This window comes from Prionailurus bengalensis, chromosome D3 (genome assembly GCF_016509475.1).
Source record: "Prionailurus bengalensis isolate Pbe53 chromosome D3, Fcat_Pben_1.1_paternal_pri, whole genome shotgun sequence".
In the NCBI taxonomy this organism is placed as follows: Eukaryota; Metazoa; Chordata; class Mammalia; order Carnivora; family Felidae; genus Prionailurus; species Prionailurus bengalensis.
In genome coordinates, this window is record NC_057356.1 from 41,249,901 (window position 1) to 41,275,087 (window position 25,187).

The 25,187-nt window shown below is 37.0% G+C and overlaps 2 protein-coding genes across 3 annotated transcripts in view; one reads left to right on the forward strand and one right to left on the reverse strand.

Annotated features, from left to right (window-relative positions):
* NDC80 (NDC80 kinetochore complex component) overlaps positions 1-19,497 on the reverse strand; it is a 61,694-nt gene extending 42,197 nt beyond the window's left edge. Inside the window, exons 1-7 of the mRNA XM_043558407.1 lie at positions 19,345-19,497; positions 17,465-17,574; positions 16,210-16,287; positions 13,985-14,108; positions 13,734-13,906; positions 12,942-13,044; positions 3,124-3,213 (exon numbers count right to left, since the gene is read on the reverse strand). Coding sequence (XP_043414342.1) covers positions 3,124-3,213; positions 12,942-13,044; positions 13,734-13,906; positions 13,985-14,108; positions 16,210-16,287; positions 17,465-17,565 — 669 coding nt within the window. The 5' untranslated portion in view covers positions 17,566-17,574; positions 19,345-19,497. The remainder of the gene's footprint in view (positions 1-3,123; positions 3,214-12,941; positions 13,045-13,733; positions 13,907-13,984; positions 14,109-16,209; positions 16,288-17,464; positions 17,575-19,344) is intronic.
* Positions 19,498-19,501: 4 nt separating this feature from the next.
* Positions 19,502-25,187, forward strand: part of METTL4 (methyltransferase 4, N6-adenosine) — a 57,613-nt gene continuing 51,927 nt past the window's right edge. Inside the window, exons 1-3 of one of the 2 annotated variants that reach the window (XM_043558408.1) lie at positions 19,502-19,602; positions 21,003-21,752; positions 23,768-23,830. In XM_043558408.1, the coding sequence (XP_043414343.1) occupies positions 21,414-21,752; positions 23,768-23,830 (402 nt within the window). In that variant the 5' untranslated portion in view covers positions 19,502-19,602; positions 21,003-21,413. Of the gene's footprint in view, positions 19,882-21,002; positions 21,753-23,767; positions 23,831-25,187 lie in introns of both variants that reach the window. The other variant, XM_043558409.1, reaches the window with a different exon arrangement.

Consider the following 25,187-nt stretch of genomic DNA (forward strand, 5'->3'; position numbering starts at 1 on the left):
TAATTATGTTACACAGACTTGCTTAGTCTGCTGTTTCTAATGTGAATGAGAATGAAAAGAACACTTAAATTTGGATAATGGTGATTTTTAGTAAAGAAACCACACCTTCAGAATTTTGAGGTCAAATAAGGAAGCTTATTAATAAACGTAATTCAGGGGTGCCTGGGTGACTCAGTTGGATAAGTCTCCGAGTTCGGCTCAGGTCATGATCTCATGGTTTGTGGGTTAGAGGTCCACATCAGGTTCTGTGCTGACAGCTCAGAGCCTGGAATGGAGTCTGCTTTGGATTCTGTGCCTCCCTCTCTCTCTGCCCCTCCCCCCCTTCTTGCTCTGTCTCTCTCTCTCTCAAAAAAAAATAAACATTAAAAAAAATAAACAAATTCAACATAAAATGCACATTTACCTTTAGGGATAGATCATCCCTGTGAATGAACCTTATGAAAAAGGTAAATGAATTGATGATCACCTAGGTACAATCAAACTGACAATGTCTAGCTGTGAAAATCAGAATGAAGGCTATAAATACATTGTTACTTCAGTCTCAAAAGTGGCATGTTTAGTAGAGATCTAAACAGTAGAGTACTAGAATCCTTAATATTTATCCAAAAGAAAGTAACACTACAGTTTGTAGTTATGTGGTGCTTTGGTCACTTTGAAGATGCATACTTTGTTAGGAGGTGAGGATGGCTGATCAGAATTTTCCAAAGCCTAGATGAAAGAAATATCCCTCAGGACAAACCAATTCCCTTTGCGCGGATTCTCTAATTAAGCAACCTTCATATTATTTGGTTGATATGGAAAGGATACCCTGAATAGCATTCTTCTAACTGGAAAGGTATACCACTAATGATAAATTAATACATTTTCATTCTCTTTCAGATCAGTCTCTTATGAATTTGGTGACAATGAATCAGTTTCTTCAAGCTTGGTCAATTTTGATTTTGCAGATTAAAAAAACAAATTGAATTTCTGCAGTCAAATGCTCTGCCAGTAACAAACTGAGTTTCTGGATCTACAAAGCTGAGGCAAAGAATCTGGTGAAACTGGATATTTTGATAACCCTCTTTAATTAAAAAATAGCATTGGGGCGCCTGGGTGGCGCAGTCGGTTAAGCGTCCGACTTCAGCCAGGTCATGATCTCGCGGTCCGTGAGTTCGAGCCCCGCGTCAGGCTCTGGGCTGATGGCTCAGAGCCTGGAGCCTGTTTCCGATTCTGTGTCTCCCTCTCTCTCTGCCCCTCCCCTGTTCATGCTCTGTCTCTCTCTGTCCCAAAAATAAATAAACGTTGAAAAAAAAAAAAAATTGAAAAAAAAAATAGCACTTTATAATTTCCAAGTGCTGCTTTGTATATTTTCATCTGAAATAATAGCTAAAAGAGTGAAAATGCTTTTTACTGGTTTAACCTTTAGGATAAATATAAAAAAATTAATATTTAATAAATGCTGTAATTATATTTGGCTTGAAAACTGAGGTACAACTAAATCTAGTCCAGTGCACATATTGCAACATGGGAGGAAAATTCTCTCAAGTAGGATCAAAGGCTTTCTAACTATTTCACCAGCAGGGGTCATTGCTGAAGCAGTAAAAGGTAGGGTTACTCTCTGTTTAAAAAAAACCCCAAAACAAAAAAACTCAGATACCTCTTTGAACTATCTCCCAGGTAGAAATAAAAGATGAAACTGAAGTTCTTGCCACTTTCAAGTCAGATGCTCAAAGAGCGCAGGTTAGGATTAGAAACAGAAAATAGTTTTTCTTCTTAGGGACCTGCATGGTGATCTTTTACATGTACTAGGGCACATTAATGTTTAATTTCAATATTATAAACTATTCCTTGGAGTTGGTATTTGCACCATTTACACACGTAAATTTGCTTATTTTAGGAAACAGGGTGGGGTTAGTTACATAGTTTCAGTTCCAATAAAGTATGGTTTGGGAACCAATTTTGACCACCTGTTTACTTTTATCTCAACCCCTTTTTGAAGTGATAACTCAGATCTAAGTGGCAATATGCTTAACTATTAAAAGGCCAAAACAAAACAAAAAACCTACAATGTAATATTTTAAGACTCAAAGATTATGCTTTGTATTGGCAAAGAATTATATTAGACTTATGTTGTCAGTATTGATATCTTCATTCTAAAACATAAAGAAATATTACATCTATACATAAAATGTTATGATTTACTTCTAATTTTTTTTATTTATTTTTTAACGTTTATTTATTTTTTGAGACAGAGAGAGACAGAGCATGAACGGGGGAGAGGCAGAGAGAGAGGGAGACACAGAATTGGAAGCAGGCTCCAGGCTCTGAGCCATCAGCCCAGAGTCCCACGCGGGGCTCGAACTCATGGACTGTGAGATCGTGACCTGAGCTGAAGTCGGACACTTAACCGACTGAGCCACCCAGGCGCCCCAATTTACTTCTAATTTCATTGCATTTTTAACTTAGTTAACATTTCAATTTCCTGTTTTTTTTTTTTTTTTAATATTTATTTTTGAGAGAGAGAGAGAGAGAGAGAGAGAGAGAGAGAGAGAGAAAGAGAGTGAGTGTGCACTCGAGCATGAGCCGGGAAGAGGCAAAGAGAGGGAGACAGCGGATCCGAAGCAGGCTCAGTGCTGAAGCCCCGATGCAGTGCTTGAACTCACGAACCATGAGATCATGACCTGAGCCGAAGTCTGATGCTTTACTAACTCAGCCACCCAAGAGCCCCAACATTTGAAATTTCTATGCCTACTTAGTTTTAAGAAATTACAATGTGATTCCAAGAGTAAATCTATTAATATTTGTTTGCTTATTATTTATTTATTTATAAATGTTTATTTTTGAGAGAGAGAGAACACATAAGAAACTGAGGGGCAGAGAGAGGGAGAGGGAGACAGGATCCAAAGTGGGTTCTGTGGAGATCCAATGTGGGGCTCAAACTCATGAACCATGAGATCATAACCTAAGCCTAAGTTGAATGCTTAACTGACTGAGCCACCCAGGCATCCCTCTATTAACATAAAAAAAAAAAAAAATCAGTTTTAGAAGTTTTTCAGGAAGCAAAAAGACAACTTATACAAAAGACTAATTTCAATAGTGACACAGTTAATAATACCAAGATAACTCTCATGTTTGTGGTACCTTATTATGCATAATTCCATCTTCAGTTTCTTCTCCCCAAGGCTGTCCATCATCAAATAATGGTGAGCTTTCTTTCATGGCAGTATGTAACTGATAAGTACACAAGCAACATATTTAAGTTGATAAAGGTTAGGAGAAAAACACATAGTTTTCATGTTTTGACAAATTTGTTTTAGTGTCATTTTTAGAAGGATTTAAATTACTGCATGAATGAAAGTCTCTTGAGACGTTATTTTATTGAGGCTTAAAATATAATCCTTTTGATATTTCAGTAACTAAATCCATTAGGATTAAAAAAGGATGGATTCCATATTTAGTTCTATAAAATATGCTGATCTTTATGCTGCTAGTAATCCATTGAAAGCATATATACACATTTTAATGCAACTCTGAGAATCTAAAAAAAACTTGCCACAGGTGAACCAGAAAGATTATGAATTCAAGTTTGGTGCTTACATATCAACAACAGACTCCTTTGGTATGTATAAATATGAACTTCAGATTGATTATAATAGAAAATCTTTAGGAACACAATTGTTTAAGCTTGAAAATGAAAAATAGAGAATACATTATAGCAAAATATTCAGATATTTATAATTGATAAGCTAACAAGAAAATGGCTAAAAGTTTTTAAGGCAAAGAAATTCCATTTTGGAACACATGTTTTTATATTTTTTGTTTTCTGAGAGAGAGAGAGAGAGAGAGAGAGAGCGAGCAAACGAGTGGGAAATGGCAAAGGGAGAGAGAGAATCTTAAGCAGGCTCCACGCCCAGTGCACAGCCAATTGTGGGGCTGGATACCACGACCCTGAGATTATTACCTGAGCTATAAAATAGAGTCAGATGCTTAACCAACTGAGACATCCAGGTTCCCCTATAAGTTGTTTTAAAAATATAACCTTCCAAACATGAAAAATACTCTAGAAAACATAAGTGAATTTGCTATAAAATATAAATATATAAATGTGTATCTAGTATAATGCACACTAAGCTTCTAAGAAAAGGACTATGCATTAGGAATGTAAAAGAATGTGGTTTCTGCTAAAAATGTTTCATTAACTTTTCTTATCCTAGGACTTACACACCAGATTCCTGAGCGAGAATATTGTTCTTAGCCCAGAGCTGCTTGCCGTATCTACACTTTCCTATTCCAAAGGCAGTCATAACACTTTTTTGTATATCTAAGGTGGATGTAGGTGAGCTCTATCAACTCATCCTTTACTTCTTCCTTTGACAAGGTCTCAAGTGACAATCAGATTTAACTAAATCTGAAAGACATGTATAGCAGAGCCCAAGATTAAGAACAGAATCTTCTACCTTGTCATTGGGGTAGATAAAGAAAGTGCTGTCATGTCAAAAGTCCACGTGTATATTGTTGATACTCTGCAAAGTTCAAAAAGACCCTTATACAGGGACAAACGACTCTGCCCAGGCAGGGGAGTTAATCACTGCTCGGTTGTAGCTCCTAGCCCCATCTGACCAGAAAGCCTACCTGGGACACCTGAAAAGCTGTTTGGCTCACAAACACTTAAAATTAAGAGCCTGGAAGGCAGAACTGATCATCCACAGAGAAAGCTGGTGACCTCATTTGGACAGAAAACTTGGGGCATGGGTTGGCTTAAGTGAAGACCGCAAAGAGCCTTTGGGGTCTGTTTTTCTGCTCTGCTCAGGCAGGGGAACTTATTCACGACCCCACCCGTTGCTAGTGTAGCTTCTGGCCCTGGCCAACCTGAAAGCCTAGCTGGAGCACCTAGATAATAACTGCCTAGCTCAGGAGCATGTGAAGAGAGCTTGGCTGGGGCTTTGTTCATTTGCAGAGCCAAGCCAGCAAACCTAGTCTGGCCAAAGGTTTGCCTGATTAGCTACCCAAGAAGAATCCTGCTGGTCTTGGGGTCTGTTCTGCCTCCTTCTTCTACTCTGGTAGGGAATCTACTCCACAGCCCTGCCCACTGATGACTACAGCCTCCAACCCTCCTAACCAGAGCTCATGGAAATCTCAGTAGCCCACAAAGCCAAATACAGCCTCTGGTCCCACCTAACCAGAAAACCTAACCAGAGCACCTAGGAGTATATTTAGCTCACCCTGTAACTCTGATTACAGTGGCACTGGAGTAGAGGATCTGACTGGTTGCCCTACCATCTGCAGGGCTGGGATGGTGGCCTGTTAGGCCAGGGAACTTAGAGCATAGTCCTGCCTAGTTTGATCCCCAAACAAGAGTCTTTCCAATCCTGGGGCATGTATATGCCCCCCCCCCCCCCCCCCCCCCCGCCCCTTCCTAGGCATGGAATCTAAGTTGCTGTCTTGTCCAGTGCTCTTTACACTCTTCAGCCCACCTGACCAGGGAACCTAATAAGAGGATATGTGAGGCTGTGTGGCCCATCCTACAGCCCTGACAGTGACACTTAAAGAGAGAGCATAGCTCATGGCCTTCCTTGTATGTAGACAAAAATCAGTGGTAGCCTCTTCTGACCAGGGATTTCAGCACATACTTATACCATTGGTTTCAGATCCCAAACAAGCCATGGAGGCTTTGGGGCTATTCTCCTGCCCCACCAAAGCAGGGAAGCTAATTTTTAGCACTGCCTACAGCTGAGTACAGTAGCTGGTCCCAACTATCTAGGAAGCCTGACCAGGAAATTGTGGAGCCTACCCTATAGCTTCATTTGGACAGGGAACCAAGCCAGCAGTCCTCTCTAACTGTTCTCAGACAGCAGCACTTCCCTCTCTCCCCTATCTTCACAGCATGGACAGTGATCTTTCCCAAAAACAGACCTTGATATAAACCCCACGTTTATAAGGACACATCTAAAAACCCAATCTGAGCTGACTGGTAAAGAACTGTCTCTGCCAAAGAGATCCTCTCAAGTGTGGAAGAAGAGACCACTTACTCAAATGTGCAAGTATCATCACAAGGAATCAAGGATCATGAAAAATAAGGTAAACATAGCACTACCAAAGGAAATGAATAAAACTCCAATAACTGACCCTAAAGAAATGGAGATCTATGAACTAATTCAGAATAATCCTCTCAAAGTGGATTAGTAAACTATAAGAACACAGAGCCAACTAAACAAAATTAGAAAAATGATATAAGAGGGGCGCCTGGGTGACTCAGTCAGTTAAGTGTCCAAATCTTGGTTTTGCCTTGGGTCATGATCTTGTGGTTCATGGGTTTGAACTCCGTGTTGGGCTCTACATTGACAGCATGGAGCCTGATTGGGATTCTCTCTCTCCTTCTTTCTGTCCCTCCCCTGCACTCTCTCTCAAAATAAATAAACATTTTTTTTTTCAATGTTTATTTATTATTTTGGGGACAGAGAGAGACAGAGCATGAACGGGGGAGGGGCAGAGAGAGAGGGAGACACAGAATCGGAAACAGGCTCCAGGCTCTGAGCCATCAGCCCAGAGCCTGACGTGGGGCTCGAACTCCCAGACCGCGAGATCGTGACCTGGCTGAAGTCGGACGCTCAACCGACTGCGCCACCCAGGTGCCCCCAGTTTTTTTTTTTTTAAACGAAAAACATGTGGGGCGCCTGGGTGGCTCAGTCGGTTCAGCATGCGACTTCAGCTCAGGTCATGATCTCACAGTCCGTGAGTTCAAGCCCTGCATGAGGCCCTGTGCTGACAGCTCAGAGCTTGGAGCCCACTTCAGATTCTGTGTCTCCCTCTCTCTCTCTCTCTCTCTGTCCCTACTCTGCTCGTGCTCTGTCTCAAGGATAAACAAACATTAAATAAATAAATAAATAAATAAATAAATAAATAAAAGAAAAACATTCAAGAACAAAACAAAAAATTCAACAAAGAAACAAAACTATAAAAAAAAATTAAACAAATGATAGTTGAAAAAAAAAAAAACAACTTATCTAAAGAATTAAATAGAGTTTCAAAATCAGAGTTGACCATGCAGAAGAATCAGTGGGCTAGAAGACAGGACATTTGAAATTATCCAGTAAGAGAAGCAGAAAGGAAAAAGAATGAAAAAACAGTGAAGAAAGACTATGGGACTTATGAGTCATCATCAAATGATACAGTATCTGCATTATGGGAATCTCAAAAGGAGAAGAGAAAGAGAAAGGGACAGAAAGTATATTTATTTTTATTAAAAAACATTTTTTTAAACTTTATTTTCAGAGAGGTGGAGACAATGTGAGTGGGAGAGGGGCAGAGAGACAGAGGGAGAAAGAGAGAGAATCTCAAGCAGGCTCTGCACTGTCAGCACAGAGCCCAATGTGGGGCTTGAACTCAAGAACTGTGAGATCATAGGCAAAGACGAAATCAAAAGTCAGATGCTTAACTAACTGAGCCACCCAGATGCCCCATCAAAAAATATATTTAAAGCAATAAGAGGTGAAAACTTTCCAAACCTGGGAAGAGAAATGGACATCCAGATCCATGAAGTTCAAAAGACCCCAAATAGGTTGAACCCAAACTGGGCTATGTTGAAACATATATTGAAAGGAAAAAAAAGGTTAACCCCAAATTCATTATCTGGCAAAACTGTCCTTCAGAAATGAAGGAGAGATATAGGCTTTCCAAAACAAAAGCTAAGGGAGTTCACCACCACAAGATCTGCCTTACAAGAAATGCTAAAGGGAGTTCTTCAAGTGGAAGCAACAAAATGCTAATCAACATTGTAAAAACATATGAAGGTAGTGTAAAACTCACTGGTAATGATAAACATACAAAGTCTGGTTTTCTAATATGGTACTGTGTAATTAATTTACAACTCTAGTTTAATAGTTAAAAAACAAATGTGTTAAAAAGAACCATAACTAAAATAATCTGTTATTGGAAACACAATATAAAAAGTATGTAAACTGTAAAATCAATAACCTAAAATGTAAAAAGAGAAGTGAAAGTGTAAAGTTTATGAAGTTATTGAAATTATCACTTTAAAATAGAATGCTATAGTTTTAAAGATGTTTTATGTAAGCCTTATGATAACCACAAGGAAACAACACAAAGTAGATACATAAAAAATGATAAAGTCAAAGCACGCTGATACCAAAGATCATCAAACTGCAAAAGAAGATAGTAGAATAAAGACCAAGCAGAACAACAGACCTACAAAACAGTCAGAAAACAATTTAAAAAAATGGCAATAGGTCCTTACCCACCAATAATTACTTTAATATTTGTTTATTTTATTTTATTTCATTTTTAATATTTTTGATAGAGGAGAGAGAGAGAGAGAGAGAGACAGACAGACAGACAGACATAGTGTGAGCAGGGGAGGGTCAAAGAGAGAGGGGACACAGAATCTGAAGCAGGCTTTAGGCTCTGAGCTGTCAGCACAGAGCCTGGTGTGGGGCTTGAACTCACGAACCATGAGATCATGACCTGAGCCGAAGTTGGACTCTCAACTGAGTGAGCCACCCAGGCACCCTTCGCTAATAATTACTTTAAATGTAAATGGATTAAACTTTCCAACCAAAATACACAGAATGACTGAAGGGACAAAAAATAAGATTCAAAAATATGCTGCCTACAAGAGACTCAATTTAGTTTTAAAGACACAGACTGAGAGTGAAGGGATGAAAAAAGATATACCAGACAAAATAGACTTTAAAGTAAAAATGGTAAGAGACAGTGAAAGTCATTATATAATGAAAAAAGGTCAATTCACTAAGGAGATAAAACATTGGCCCCTGGTAGGCTCTGTGCTGACAGTGTGGAACCTGCTTGGGATTCTCTCCCTCCCTCCCTCTCTGCCCCCACCCCAACTGGTGCACTCCCTCTCTGTCTCTCTCAAAATAAATAAATAAACATTATAAAAAAGATAAAACATTTGTAAATATTTATGCAAACAACATTGGAGCACCTAAACATATAAAGCAAATTCTGTCAGAACTAAAAGGAGAAATAACAGCAACACAATAGTTGGAGACTTTAATACTACACTCTTAACAATGGAGAGATAATCCAGACAGAATAAATAAATAGCAGTTTGAAAACCCTACAGACCAAATGGGACTCAACAGACACTTACAGAACATTCTATCCAACAATAGCAAAATATACATTCTTCTCATGAGTACAAGGAAAATTTTCTAGGAGAGAATATGTTACGTTACAAAACAAGTCTTAGTATGATCAAGTATCATACCAAGTATCTTCTCTAAATATGAAACTAGAAATCAACAACAGGAGGAAAACTGGAAAAGTCATGAATACATGGAAGTTAAACGTCACTCTCCTGAACAACCAATCTATCAAAGAAGAAATTAAAGGGGAAATTAAAAAGTATCTTGAGACAAATGAAAATGGAAACACAGCATACCAAACTTATGGGATGTAGCAAAAGCAATTTTTAGAGGGAAGTTTACAGCTGTATAAGCATATATCAAGAAAACAGAAAGATCGCAAATAAAGAACCTAACTTTATACACCTCAAGGAAGTAGAAAGAGCAGAACAAAATAAATTCAAAGTTAGAAGAAAAGAATCAATAGAGTAGAAACAAAGAAAATTGAGAACAAGAAAACAATAGAAAAGATTACTAATACTGAGTTGGTTCTTTGAAAAGATAAACAAAATAAACAAACCTTTAAGCTAGACTAACCAAAGAAAAGAGATGAATACCTAAACCAACAAAATTATAAATAAAAGAGGAGACACTAATACTGGTACCACAGAAATACAATGAATCATAAAAGGCCACTGTGAACAACGTATGGCAAAAAAATTAACAACATAGAAGACAGATAAATTCTCAGAATCTTACAACCTACCAAGACTGAATCAGGAAGGAGAATATCTGAACAGGAAAACAGATCAATTATTAGATTGAATCAGGAATCTAAAATCTCCCAGTGAAGAAAAGTCCAAGTCCAGATGAATTCACTGGTGAAATTTACCAAACATTTAAAGAATTAATGCAAATCCTTAGAATCCTTCGAATGATAGGGAATAATCCCAAACTTATTCTATAAGGTCAGCATAACCCTGATACCAAAGACAGATGAGGACACTATAAGAAAACATGCCAATATCCCTGCTGAATATAGATGCAAAATTCTCCATAAAACATTAACGAACCAAATTTGGCAGTACATTAAAAGGATCTCATCATCATCAAGTATGATTTACTGCAGCATGCAAGGATGGTTCAACACGCATGAATCAATAAATGTGATATAACTCATTAATAGAATGAATGAAAAAATCATAATTTCAGCAAACAGAGAGGCAGCATTTGACAAAATTTAACATCTGTTCATGATAAAAACTCAGCAAATTAGTTATAGAAGAATTGTACCTCAACATAATAAAGGGCATATATGAAAAGCCCACAGCTAACATCATACTCAATGGTAAAAGGTTGAAAGTTTTTCCTCTAAGGTCAGAAACAAGACAAAGGTGCCCACTCTCAACCACGCCTATTCAACTTAGTACTGGAAGTTCTATCCAAGAAAATAAAACAAGAAATAAAAGGCATTAGAATTGAAAAGGAATAAGTAAAATTATGGCTATTTATAGATGACATGATTTTATATCTAGAAAATCCTAAAGACTCCATAAAGAACTGTTAGACCTAATCAATGAATTCAGTAGTGTTGCAGGACATAGTATTAAAATATAAAACTCAGTAGCAGTTCCAAATACTAATGGCAAATTATCTGAAAAAGAAAGAAAATTACACCATTGACAATACCATCAGAGCAATGAAATAATTAGGACTGAATTTAAATAACAACGTGAAAGATCTCTATGTTGAAAACTATAGGACATTGATGAAAGAAATTGAAGACACAAATAAATGCAAAGATAATCCTGTGTTCATGGACTGGAAAAATTAATATTGTTAAAATGTCCATACAACCCAAAGCCATCTATAATCTACAGACCAATGCAATCCCTTTCAAAATTCCGATGACATTTTTTTTTTTTTTTTACTGGGGTAGAGAAATAATTCTAAAATTTATATAGAAGCACAGAAGACCACAAATACCCAGAGCAATCCTGAGAAAGAACAATGTGGGAGACATTATACTCTTTCAATTTCAAGCTATCTTATAAAGATATTTACAATACAATGAAATTAAAAACACAGTAGAGAAAAAAGTAGAATTTTTTTTTTTTTTTTTTCAAATCAGAGACTAAAGGAGCCATCCTAAGTCTGGCTAAATTTCTAGGATTCTTAACTGGGAAAGATAATTAGAACAAGAGGCCTATGATTTCTCATTGATTCTAACACTGTTATAGTGTTCAATTCTACCACCTCAAGCAAACCAAGATAGGAAGGAGGGGATTTCAACCTAGATAACACACTTGGAGGCATCTCAAAGGGTCTCTCTCCAACAGAAGCCAATACAGGTACTCCATGAGCTCCTGCATCACTGTGGAAATGCTATCTCCCAATCACATAAGAATGACATAAGTTGCTTAGTCAAGCAAGGGTAAAGTGTTCTTCTGACAATACAAGGATTTGGTGGTGGGAACAGAGAGGTAGCTATCCACTGCCCATGGATATCACTGAGAAGAGACAAACTGAATGCACAAATGTTATATATAAAGTTCAGTAAAATGTGAGTTGTATTAATGGGCTATAGTATTGGATTTCTACTCCTATCTTGACAATGGTGGTGCTGCAAGTACTGAGATGTCTTCTGGGTCAAAATCCATCCATGTAGTGCCTGCATGTATTTTGTTAAGGGATTGCCAATAGCCAAGAGAATGCCAGGGGGACAGTATTAGTTTTAAGGATTCCAAGCACTAAGAAGGACAGGAAACTCGGAAACTATAAAAGAAGAGACTGAATTAGACTAGATAAAATTTTATATTTCTCAACAGTCAAAATACAGTAAATAAATCAAAAGAAAAAAAAGGAAAAAAATAATTGCACCATATCCATGAGAGTTAATTTCCCCAATTTGATTGTTTTTGATGTACAAAATGGTGCTCCTACAAATCAGTAAGAAAATAGAAAAATGGCAAAAGACAGGCAGTTGTAATAAATGTGAAAAATGTTCAAGTTGAAAACAAAAATTGCAAATACGAAAAGATGATGTTTTTGCTTGTCATGTGTTCATTAAAAATATTGATAAGCTAACATATAAAGCATTTAATATATAAAGTCTCAAATTAATAGCAGAAGCAAAAAAATGAAATATAAAATAGGCTAAAAAAGCACACACACAAAATATCAATGACAAACCATACAAAAACATAATTGCTTTAATAATATATATATTAAACAAGCTTTTTTTTTTCACCTCTCAAATGGTAAAGATTTTAAAATAATGATGTGTACAGAGTGGGAAAATGCATATGCTCACACATTGTTGAGGAGCTTTTAACTGGTGCAAGTTTTCTGAAGGGGAATTTGTCAGTATATATCCAAAGTTAAAAAAAAAAACCACATTAAATTGTGCAGCAAAAATCCATCTTTAAAACTACAGTCCAGCAACATTTTTAAATTGTTGTCTCTGAGTTGTGGGGATTATGGGTACATTACTTTCTGTGTATGCTTTTCTGTATTTTCCAAAATTTTTTGCAGTGAATATGGATTTCAGTTAAAAAAAGAGAAAAGCGAATTATGTATATAATGGAAGAAATAATTTCCTACTAACTTTTTTTAAAAAGCTTTAAAACCTTGTGAAAATGATCTTCTTGCCAATGTGTTACTTACTTCCTCTCACCTCTGGAAGCAATTTATTAACAGTTTGAAGAACTTAAAATCAAATGTGCTTTGAAAAATTAAAACTGATGCAGACTGTGACATAACTAGCAAAAGAAAGACTGAAAGAGAAATAACACTACCTTGAGGGGAAAAAAAAATCTTTTCTACATATACATTTTAAAATGAAAAATCAAATACCTTGATGCAGTCTATTAGCCAAACCAAAGCTGCCACAATGTGCGGCCATGTATGAGGGGCCCCCACTGTATACATGGAGCTTTTGGATAATGCAAAAGGATACCTATGAAAAATTGGGAAAAAAAATAAGCTAACAATGTTCATTTTGTGAAAATAAGGGCTAAATTAAGCACGAAGTTACATTAGAAAAATTCCACATATATATCAACAGTCTTGACTTGTTTAGAAGTAACATATTTATCAAGATTCTGTCTTTGGTTTTCTTATTCTCAAATGATTTTGTGTATTTTTTGGTTTCTTCTCTGCAGATTACTTTGTACATATATCCCTAAAGCTGCAGAGCTTGATTTACAACCAGTATATTGGACTTGTAAAAGATTGTTTGTTCCCTCAAATTCAATGTATTCCAATGAGTGTACTCCTCATCCTCAAATCCATCCTCTTTGTGTTTATTCTACACAGCCCTTCTTGACTTCATCCCATCCCACTTTCTCCAGTGCTTCAATCCTGTCTTTTTTGCTTCTATAGAATCTGTTGAACCCAGCCCATCCTATTTATTTTTCACATCAGTAGTTGGAAGGCCTTATGATCTATCATCTTGAATAGTCCAGGAATAACCTCCAAACAGTGGTTTTTCTCTCCTTTTAAATTTATCCTAACATATGCTGCCCACAGTGACCAACTTAAAAGATATGATTTCTCTGACTCAAAATCTTCACAAAGCAATTGAGTTTGATTCTTCTCTGTGTTCCAACAATCTCTTTAGGCTAATAAGAAATATAACATACAAACCCAAGATCTTTAAAGATTCTTGGAACCTCTTCTTCAAACTTTGTGTCAGGAAGTTCATATGATGGGCACAGGAAACCATAAAGAAAAGTGAAGATCTTTAGGAAGTCTTTAACAGAAGGAGCTTGTAGAGATTTCATGGATACGCTATATGCATATCCGTTTTCTGTAAGAAACTACAATAATTTTTATGAAACGTCAAACATTTGATAATAGAAAAACTAGTGGAAAATACTTAAGAGAACATTAAATACCTCACAGAGTTGTCGAATACACTGCTGAATGAATGCTTTGTCATTAAGTGGCCTTGGGTCCTTGATTTTTTCAGAACTGGAAAATATACCAAATTGACTATTCCGGGATCCATGTCCACTCGTTCTGGAAACATAAATAGTCAACACTATTTCCTTCTGTGGTCAAGTGTAAATTATTTCAAGGTGATTTTATATTTTAATAGCATCAAACATTAAAGTTCAATTCTTTTCTCTTATTCAAAGCAAAGAAAAAGAGCAAACAATGAGAAGTATAAAGTGAGGTGGAAAGGAAAATGCACTTGTGGTGCTTTGCATTATTAACACTTATACTATCATCTAAACTTTGAGTCTACTAGATCTTCTGTATCAACCATTCTCCAAGTCTATTCAATAATCTAAATCCTTTCACCATCCTCTTTAGCTTTTCATCATCGCTTCTTCACTCTCAACCCCTTCATTTGCCATCATTTCTTGTGGGAAAATTGCTTTTGAGATGTTAAAATAGGTTGTGCATGCTTTTTTTTTTCATGAATATTTTGTGTCATGCAATATTATTTATCTGATTTTTATTTACCATAAATATACAGGGTTCTACTTTTTAGTTATTAATGGATACAACGTATATGCTCCATTTTAAGCCCTTTCCCCCCCAAACAAAACTTTGTTTATATCTTTATAATGGTTCCTTTTGCCTAACTTTGGGGCCCAATTTAGCTAACAACTGTAGTTTATTAAGTATCCTGAGAATAATAATTTTTCTTATTGAACAAGTGCCACAAAACTAAGTTGCAATGAACATTGCTCTAACACCTGAACTCCATTCATCAGAGCTTTATTTCTCCCTGCAAGTTTGCTTGTTGCTTGCAAGTTCTCTCCTGCCAAGGCTCTAAAAGTTCTTTAGCTTGGGCCTGGATTAATTAGCTATTTTTCTCCTGACAATTTGCTAATTTGAAAACCACTTTTCTACATACTGCTATTACTTAATCTTTAATTTTTTTTTTTTTTTTTTTTTTTTTTACCATAAAAGGAATATGTGTATAGACTTGGCTCTTTTTCTTTTTTTTTTTTTTTTTTTTTTAAGTAGGTTCCATGCCCAGTGTGAAGCCCAATACAGGGCTTGAACTCATGACCCTGAGATCAAGACCTGAGATGAGATCACGAATTGGATGCTTAACAGACTGAGCCACCCAGGTACCCCAGACATAGCTTGTATTCTACACAAAACAGCACCCTTAGATATTTTTTTAAATTTTAAGAGAATTCCTCAACCAATCCAAATACTGTATCATTCAATTTATAGCTCAAGAACATAGTGTCTAGAACCAGAGTCTGTGGTTTCAAATTCTGTCTCTTGCTAGTTCTATGACCTTGAGTAAATAAGCTCTCTGTGCTTCAAGTTCCTCATCTATAAAATGGATACAATGACAATATCTATTCATAGGGTGCTTCTGAGGATTAAAAGAGTTAACATAGATAAAGCATTTAAAACAACATCTGGCTTATAAAAATGTTCAGTAAATGTTAAATTTTATAATAATCATCATTATCTCTTCAGTTCACCACCAAGAGAAAAGTTACATTACAAAAATGCCTTAAGGGGCACCTGGGTAGCTAAGTCCGTTAAGCGTCTTAATTTCAGCTCAGGTCATGATCTCATGGTTGGTTAGTTTAAGTCGTGCCTCAGGCTCTGCACTAACAGCATAAGCTTGCTTGGGATTCTCTCTCTCTCTCCCTTTCTCTCTGCTCCTCCTCCTGCCGGTGGGTGTATACTTTCTCCCTCTCTCTTAAAATAAATTTAAAAAAAAAAAAGCCTTACGATTTTTCATCAACTGGAATGACTACCAGAAATACCTTAATTTGATTTCAAGGCAAAAACTTTTCATAAGGTAACAAACATTTCATCTCTAAAGAGCCTTAATATTTAAGAGTATAAAAAAAGCTGGGGACTAAAATGTCGAACTAGATGATGGTTCCTTTTAATTTTAAAATGCTATGATTCCATACTATTTGAAAGCTAGATACAGGATTTTCAATCAACTATTCACTTATAATATGAAACAGTGGTCTGAAGTGCTGATATATTTCTTAGCTCTATCTAAAGCAGATATAACCATATAACTATTTAAAACAGAAGAAAGCTAGTTTATAACTTTCTCTTGTAAGGGACCATGCCATCTAATTTTTTGAGAACACCTTCATTAGAACTAATAAAAAAACATCATTACCTTTTACCAAATACAGAGACTTTTCTTTCAGATGTGGGTTTGTTTATACTCAACTTTCCAAAGCCTGGTTTCTCTTTGCTTTAGCAAAATGGAAAAACAAACAAACAAACAAACAAACACTTTAAAAAATAAATACAAAAAATATTAGTTTAAGAAATTTTTAGAAATACATTGGAACTAAAACCTTTTCCCCATTACCTATAAAAATAACTCAGAATCATGAAAATTTTTAGTAGCAATCATAGCTTGTTATAAATGGGATAGGCTAACCTAACAACATGTATAAGCAGGAATACTAAAGTGTTAAGAAGCAGAAAAAAAAAAACATATCTACATTCTGATTTCAATTATCTTAAAGTATGTACATTTATGGGTAACAGGAAAAAGACTTAAAAGTAAGTATCTCCAGTCAGAGGATGATAGCTACATTTAACATTTTTCTTTTAAGGCCTACTCTGTCGGATTGCAGCTACACTTAAAAACACATATTATTTAAACAACAGAATCAAAACATTGACAATAGCAGCCTTCTGGCTTCCAATACAATTTGAGACATAAATTTAATCTTTCAGTGTATGTAATGTGTAATAGTACAACAAATTTATCTGATTCAGAAGGAAAAGATACAAATATTTCAAATTTCTAAAAGTAGCAGGGGCTTATACTACATAAACATAAGTAGCCTAAGTACAGTTAGCAAGTACCTTGTACCTTGGTATTAGGGAAGGATTGATATAGCTCTACAGTGGCTCACAAATAGTCTTCTCTTAATTAGAAGAAACTCACAGAGAAAAACTAGTTTATGATAGTAAACTATACACCCCTTTTTCCAGTGAATAATGAGAAAACAGTTTGAAGAAGTGGTTCTGTAGGTTATTCTAAACCAGCTTATCATTGAATATCTCTGATTAAGAATTTTGCTGGTTGGATATACTTTAGTAAATTCAAAGTTGTAGCAATGAGCCCACTCACATAAGCAGGTCTAGAAAAAAAGGAGGAAAATAAGGAAAAGAGTGCTGGCAGGGAATCCAGTCTTTTTTAGAGGTTGCCTGGCAAAGGGTGTAGCTTTGGAAATTTAAGGAACAAATTAGATAAAACACACATAATAACATGCCAGTTTTTACCCTTCACTGACCCCAAATTGGGTACCACCGTGAACAAACAAGATTCATCAGAACATCACTCATAGTACATTTTTGTATTAACCGTCTTTACAGATTTCTTTGTCCAAGATAGTAAGGTGTGAGGTACTTACGTTTGAGGGGTATGGAGGCTTTGTTTATTGAAATCCTGAGACCTTAAATCCTGCATAGAGAGGCGGCCAGCACCACCGGTGGAAACTGAACTGCGCTTCATGCTTATTACCTGCATTCACGAATTCAGTATTAAAAAATCTTTTCAGATATAGATGGTGCATTAAGCACCAACTGTTATCTTCATCCTCAAACAGAAAGCAGCCAAGTTCCGTTGTTTCTTCAAGATAATGTTTTCCTGGGCCCTCATGTTCATGTAGGTGAAGCCCTCATTTGCAGGGAAATCTATCTAACTTCATTTAAAACTATTCAACAGGGGCGCCTGGGTGGCGCAGTCGGTTAAGCGACCGACTTCAGCCAGGTCACGATCTCGCGGTCCGTGAGTTCGAGCCCCGCGTCAGGCTCTGGGCTGATGGCTCGGAGCCTGGAGCCTGTTTCCGATTCTGTGTCTCTCTCTCTCTCTGCCCCTCCCCTGTTCATGCTCTGTCTCTCTCTGTCCCAAAAATAAATAAAAAACGTTGAAAAAAAATTAAAAAAAAAATTAAACTATTCAACACACACGAATATTTACTTACTGCCTACCGTGTACACTGGGAGTGTGCAAGGCAACTGAAACGATACACTGATAAATAAGGTATAATTCCTGCCTTTGCAAGGGTATCTATGGTAGTTAAAGCCTTGAATCCTCACCTAGACCACATTACTGCTGTTGGCTGTACTGACTTCACCGGGAACAAGTCAGAGACGGCCTGACAAGAACTACCTCAACATGTTTCCTTTTCTTTGGTCTTAGAGAACACAGCTATTCTCTTTTCCTAACCTCCATCTCTCTTGTTCTGTCCTTAACCCACTGTTTCCCATTTATACTCAATCACTGCCCCACTTACTTCAATCCCTCTTCTAACAAAGGTTAATTATCTGTCCACAAAATGGTCTACTGATTCTCATTTCTGAGAAAATTAACACTTCATTTCCTGCATATCTACTGAAACTGTTGCCTCCTAGGATACTCATGACTGACAAACCTTTCGATCCTTTCTCACCTCTGTGTGGCATTCGACACTATACACTTAAGATTTCTCAGGTCCTGGCCTGGCTTCCTGGGAAGTGGACATTTGCTGTTATCCCTTCTCTTTTCTGGGCTCTCATTTGTCTTTTGAACTGATTACATTTTTCGGGGCACCGGGGTGGCTCAGTCAGCCCGTTAAGCGACCGACTTGGGCTCAGCTAAGTCATGATCTCACAATTTGTGAGTTCGAGCCCCGCATTGGGCTCTGTGCTGATAGCTTGGAGCCTGGAACCTGCTTCAGATTTTGTGTCTCCCTCTCTCTCTCTCTGCTCCTCCCCTACTCGCTCGCTCGCTCCCTCTCTCTCTCAAAAATAAACAGACATTAAAAACATTTTTTTCAAACTGATTACACTTTCCATCTTCGATAGGCCACCAATTTCTTCTCCTTTATACATTTCTACTACCCATTCAACTTTCCCACTCACCTATTTGTGCATTTCAAATCTCTACTTAAAATGTAATTTAAGATTAAGACTTCCTTACACGCCCACTAGGAGTATCTCAAACGCAACATCTGAAACAGTTCATCTTCTCCTTCCACTCCCGGCACGTATCAATTCTTCCCCTTTCCTCCAGCCTGTCTTCTTCCCACCACTGTGCTCCTAGTCCCTCCTCTTCTCCCTCGGTAAATCACTGTCAGTAGAAATTTATTGATAGACTCCGGGAAACGCGCCTCGCACAGACTCCGCCCCGGAGGCCTCTCACAACAGTAGACACTAAAACGTCCCTCAGGACCTCTAAATCTAAGTTGTTGGCGCCATCACTTTCTCCCTTTAGAACACTTCTGCCTGCACGAAATTAACCCAGAGTTACCTTTCTTCCAGTTTCGTGACACGACCCAGGACCGAATTTCTGTAACCTGTGCAACTATCTGAGGGACAGGACAGCAGCCGCCAAAACACCAATTCTTCCTTCCACCCGCCAGCGCGGTTCGAATTTTAAAATCTCCGCCGGCGCTTACGTCATCACGTACGTCGCGTGGCTACGCAAATCTTACGCGCCGCTCCCCGTCTCTGGAACTCTGCGTATTGAGCGCGTCCCATCGTCTCACTCAGCATACTGGTGTCTCTGGTCAGTGCAAACGTCCGCTCCAACGTCTGGTCCAATTTCTAAAGTTAGCGCTGAAGACGCGGGCGCTCTGCGTCGCTAAGTAGCGGGCAGAGCGCTCCAAATCGCCCTGGAAACACGTTTTCCGTACAGCAACATGGCCGCGCCCGTCGGCTCGTAGAAAAGGAGAAATTGCTTTGCTGTGCAAGTGGCGTCTTTCATGACCACTCTTTAGAAGGGTGCTGTTTTCATAATGCAAGTCTGGGAGGCGCCGTGCAATTTTCTGACAGAGGAAGCAGTGAGGTAGGAGATAGTTAATGCTGAGGTAGGGTGTAGTTGGCTTCGAGGATCGAACCCTAGTGGTCACCGCTAGGGTTCGGGTTGGCAATTTGCTCGCTAGGGTTTCATGGTCTTCTAGCGGTGGCCCGCGAGTGAAGCTAGGAGGAACCCACGGGGCTGGGGGGTGGGGTTCGGTGTGAAGCAGAGAGGTAGGTGAAATAGAGTTTAAGCACAATAGTTTACTTTGCTAAAATAAGACTTTCCGCTTCGCTGAGTTTGAAGTCAGAGACGAGTACTGCCCAGTACCTGGAGAGTGGTGGGGGTGGAAGGAAACCTTTGAGCCAAAGTCCGGATACCTGATTGTTGGAGCAATTGTGCGGTTAACTAGAATTGAAATTTGGGGCACGTCGCCTTTTCTGAGTTTCAGTCTTCTCGACTACATTTTTGGCTCTCCCTAGATACTACATTAGTGGTGACTCTGAAGGCAGGGCCAGCACCAGCATTACCGTTACTAGTAGTATTTGAACAATTGGAATGCGTCAGGTACTGCACAGCACTTCATGTAGATTATGTCATTTAATTCTCTAAACTGCCATCTGAGATGTCTTAGAAAATGATGAATTTGGGGCTCAGTGAGATCAAATAACTTGCCCATGGCCGTACTGCTACCTGGAGTTGGAAGGTTGGATCTAAGTACTAGTATTACTAACTGTGCTATTAACCTCTTATACATACTTTATTCTGTCCCTCACTTAAGTTCTCCATTACACTGGATTTAGTAAGCAATGTTGAGAACTTTACCATCTTTTATAAAAAGATAAGGAAGTTTTGAAAAACCTAGTTGCTGGAGGAGGACTGCTCAGAACCAATTACCTTAACCATAACCTTGCAATTTTGAATTTTGCTAGGGTTTGATACTTATGATATCTGTCTTTCATTTTACCTTTTTTGCACTCTGTTGGTAGCAGTGGTTAAACAGGGTAGTATTATTACTGGAGAATGGGCTGACTTACAGAAAATGTGCTTTGAAAAAAAAAAGGGCTGATCAGCTAATAACTCCTCTTGAAATTCTGTGACCTCTCTAGGTTTATCTCATTAAAAAGGGTGGATTCACATAGGTAATGTAGTATTCTTTGCTTTGACAGGACACTATCTTGAATGACTCCCTGACCTGGAGGATGTGTACCTAGTGGCCAGATTCAAGGACCAAACAGAAAGTTGTGTGGAGGGCCCAGGAAGATGGGAGGATTCAATTGAGATTCCAGAAATAAGATCAAGTTTTAATTCTCTTTTGCTAAATTGGCTGAAAATTTTGAATTAACCCTGAAATTAAAAGTTTATATTAAAACATTACATTTTTTTCTTAATGTATCATGAATGTCAAATTTTCTTTTGTTTAAATGTCAAGTTTATATTCTTATATGTGAAATCTACCTGTGTATATGAAGTGTATTTTTATGGAAATGCAGGACATTTAAGAACTTATCTGGAAAGTTGGGTTTTATATCTAGACCTTAATTTCCAGAGGTTTTTTTTTTTTTTTTTTAAAGAAGAAAATGTCTGTGGTGCATCAGCTGTCACCAGGATGGTTACTAGATCATCTTTCTTTCATTAACAACATAAACTATCAACTTCACCAGCATCACGAGCCTTGTTTGACCTCTTTTGGAACCTCTACTACGTTTATTGCTTTTGACTCTGCCTCTAAGCCAGATTATGATGACAGAGGAAATAGTGAAGTCTTCATACAGAAATATGTTTTTCGATCCGAGCTATTTAATGTCACCAAACCTTACATAACTCCAGCTGTTCACAAAGAATGCCAACAAAGGAATGAAAAGGAGGATCCAATGAGTGGTGTTAAAGAAGAAAACTTCAATTCTATTATTGGAAAGGTAGAAAGTTTTAATAAATTTTTATTTTTCTACAGAACACACAAAAGAAGTTTGTTATTCCAGTATCTCAAATATCTTGTAATTTACTATGTCTAAATAATCAATAACGTGTAGGAAGGCTTTAGCATATCCAATGTAATTTTGAACTCTTTACTAACGTTCTGGCATTCTTAGAAGACCAAATTTGCATATTTCAAAAGCAAGCAATATTTGCTCAAAAGTGAATGCTGTGTAAATTAAACCAACCGAACTAAACAAACAAAACTCTTTCTGCTTAGTCATTTGTATTAATTGCATTTTTTACATTTGTTTTTTTCAACAACATGCTGCTTTCTCTGCAAAATTCTAAAGCTGTATATGGACTTTGGGAGGTTTTTAGAGACCTGTCCATTTATACACTGGTGCAGTCTTTTGGTGAAGTTTCAAGAGTACCATACAGGATCAAATTATATTTTAATACTTCTTATGTTTCTGAAGAGTTCAGAGGTGATTATATAAAGTCCATATCAGATTATATTAAGATAGGAATAACATTTATTACTCATCCACAAATGTTTGAGATCTTTTTTATTTGTTCATTTTGTTTTGTTTTGTTTTGGATCTTTCTGTGTGCTGTTGTACATACAGGGATGAAACAAGACCAACACAAGTCCTGCCCTCATGGATCTTATAATTGAGGTCCATAAAGAAAGATATTAAATGAGAAAGCATGTTAAGAATTAGAATAAAGAAAGTAATAGAGATAATTTATTACATTGTTCTAGTTTCCCGAAGTAGAACTTTTAATATTCTTATAATTTTTTTCTTTCTTTTTTTTTTTTTTTAAATTTTTTTTTCAACGTTTATTTATTTTTGGGACAGAGAGAGACAGAGCATGAACGGGGGAGGGGCAGAGAGAGAGGGAGACACAGAATCGGAAACAGGCTCCAGGCTCTGAGCCATCGGCCCAGAGCCCGACGCGGGGCTCGAACTCACGGACCGCGAGATCGTGACCTCGCTGAAGTCGGACACTTAACCGACTGCGCCACCCAGGCGCCCCTAATTTTTTTCTTTCAACAAATATTTATTGACCATTTGCTGTGTGTCAGGCATAGAATGGAAAATATATAGATAATGTCTGAGATTTCAGTAAAATACTATATAGATTTATCATTACTGTTACTAATTCAGACAAATAATAACCAGCATTTGCAGTTTACCAAGTATGGACATCTTTTAATGTGCATACTGTTATGTTGGATAAGTTTCTCACTTCAGTATGGAAAAATATAGATAAACTTATTTAATGAATTATCTTGACAAAACTTACCTTATTTCTGATATGCCAAAGCAAATTGTACAATTAGCTTAATCTTAAGACCTTTTATTTATTCAGCCAGCAAACATTTATTATTAGCCTACTAGGAATTTGCGACTATGGCAAGCACTGCTGTTTCAGCAGTAAGAAGTAGAAAGTTCCTGCTCTATTTTGTACTGTCTTACATGTTCTTTTCTATGGAGTTGTTACAGATAGAACTGTGTTAGTATGTTTGATTTGTACCTAGCCCTCAAATCAATCATAAAGAGCTATTGAAAATACATTGGATTTTTTTTTAAAGATGGAACATGGATAGATCCTCTCCTCAGAAACGAAGAAGTTGGGAGTAACTATACCATATATATTAACTGATAGATAACACTTGTAACTTTATACAGCATCAGCTTTCTTGTGTTACCTGGATGTCTGTGCTACATTTTATCATTGGTACTAGTTCTTATTAATGGCAGATAAAGCTAAGGTGACCTTGTATCACTCATGAATCTTATAATAATAATAATAATAATAAATAAAAATAGAATTTTTTATTTAGTCCATGCCCTTTTCACTGATTTTGACCTTAGTTGTCAATTATCACCTCTTAAAGACTGAGATACATGCTATGGAAAAGTGATGAAAAAGAAATACTAATATATTTCAAATTACCAATATTGTGATAGATGGCAACATAATTTTTTCCCTGTAATTTACTCTTTAGAAGCGTAAAAGATGTGTTGTTTTCAATCAAGGTGAATTGGACGCTATGGAATACCATACAAAGGTAAGGTATAAAATATTCATTGATGACATTGGAAGATTAATGTGAAGTTGTATAAATGTACAAAATAAATATGGATATTCTTAAAGATTAATTATTTTGATCAAGGTTAGAATTTAATAGTGGAGTGATTTATTGTTACTTTAGCAGTAATAAACAGTTCAAACCAGTTTTTATTAAAACTTTATATACTTCTATTAGTTTACTGTTTAACATAAGTGAACTTATGCTATATTGGTTAAGTTTAGAAATTTGATAAGTTTTAAAGTCTGTTGTCCATAGCTAAAACAACTTATTAAGATGCAGAAGAGGGGCGCCTGGGTGGCGCAGTCGGTTAAGCGTCCGACTTCAGCCAGGTCACGATCTCGCGGTCCGTGAGTTCGAGCCCCGCGTCAGGCTCTGGGCTGATGGCTCAGAGCCTGGAGCCTGTTTCCGATTCTGTGTCTCCCTCTCTCTCTGCCCCTCCCCCGTTCATGCTCTGTCTCTCTCTGTCCCAAAAATAAATAAACGTTGAAAAAAAAAAAAAAAGATGCAGAAGAAAGCATGAACAATGTAAAAGATACATTTTTAGAACATAGCAATAAAGGGATCTAGTAGTTAAAGAAATGAGGGGAAACAGAGGGTATGCAAGTATTTTAAGCTTTAACTCCCTAAGGAACCCTTTGACTGAAATGGAAAAATTGGGTTTGGAATTTGGCTTAGGAGGGGTGATAATAAGTACAGTCTTGGACATGTATTAATATGATGATAGGACATTAAAAGTTTTTTAATCTTTTTTGTGGGAGAATATACATAACAAAATTTGCCATTTTAACTATATTTTAGGTGTATAATTCAATGGCATTAAGTACACTCACAATACTGTGCCCTAATCACCATCATCCATCTCCAGAACTTTTTCATCATCCCAAATAGAGTCTACACTGGTTAAGTAACTCCTCATTTTCCTTTTCCCATAGCCCCTGGTAACCTCTCTTCTACCTTCTATATTTTGAATTTGCCTATTATAGGTATATAAGTGGAATCATATATTTATCCTTTTGTATCTGATTTATTTCACTTAACATAATGTCCTCAAGATCCATTTCTTTGTCAGAATTTCATTCCTTTTTAAGTTTGAGTAGTATTTCATTGTATGTCTATACTTCATTTTCTTTTATGCAATCATTTGTTGATGGACATTTAGGTTCTTTCTACCTTTTGGCTATTGCGAATAATGCTGCTATGAATATTTGGTGTGTAAGTATCTATTTCAGTCTCTCCTTTCAATTCTTTTTGGTATGTACCCAAATGTGAATTGCTGGATCATATAGTAACTTTATGTTTCACTTTTTGAGGAACTGTCATACTTTTTCACAGC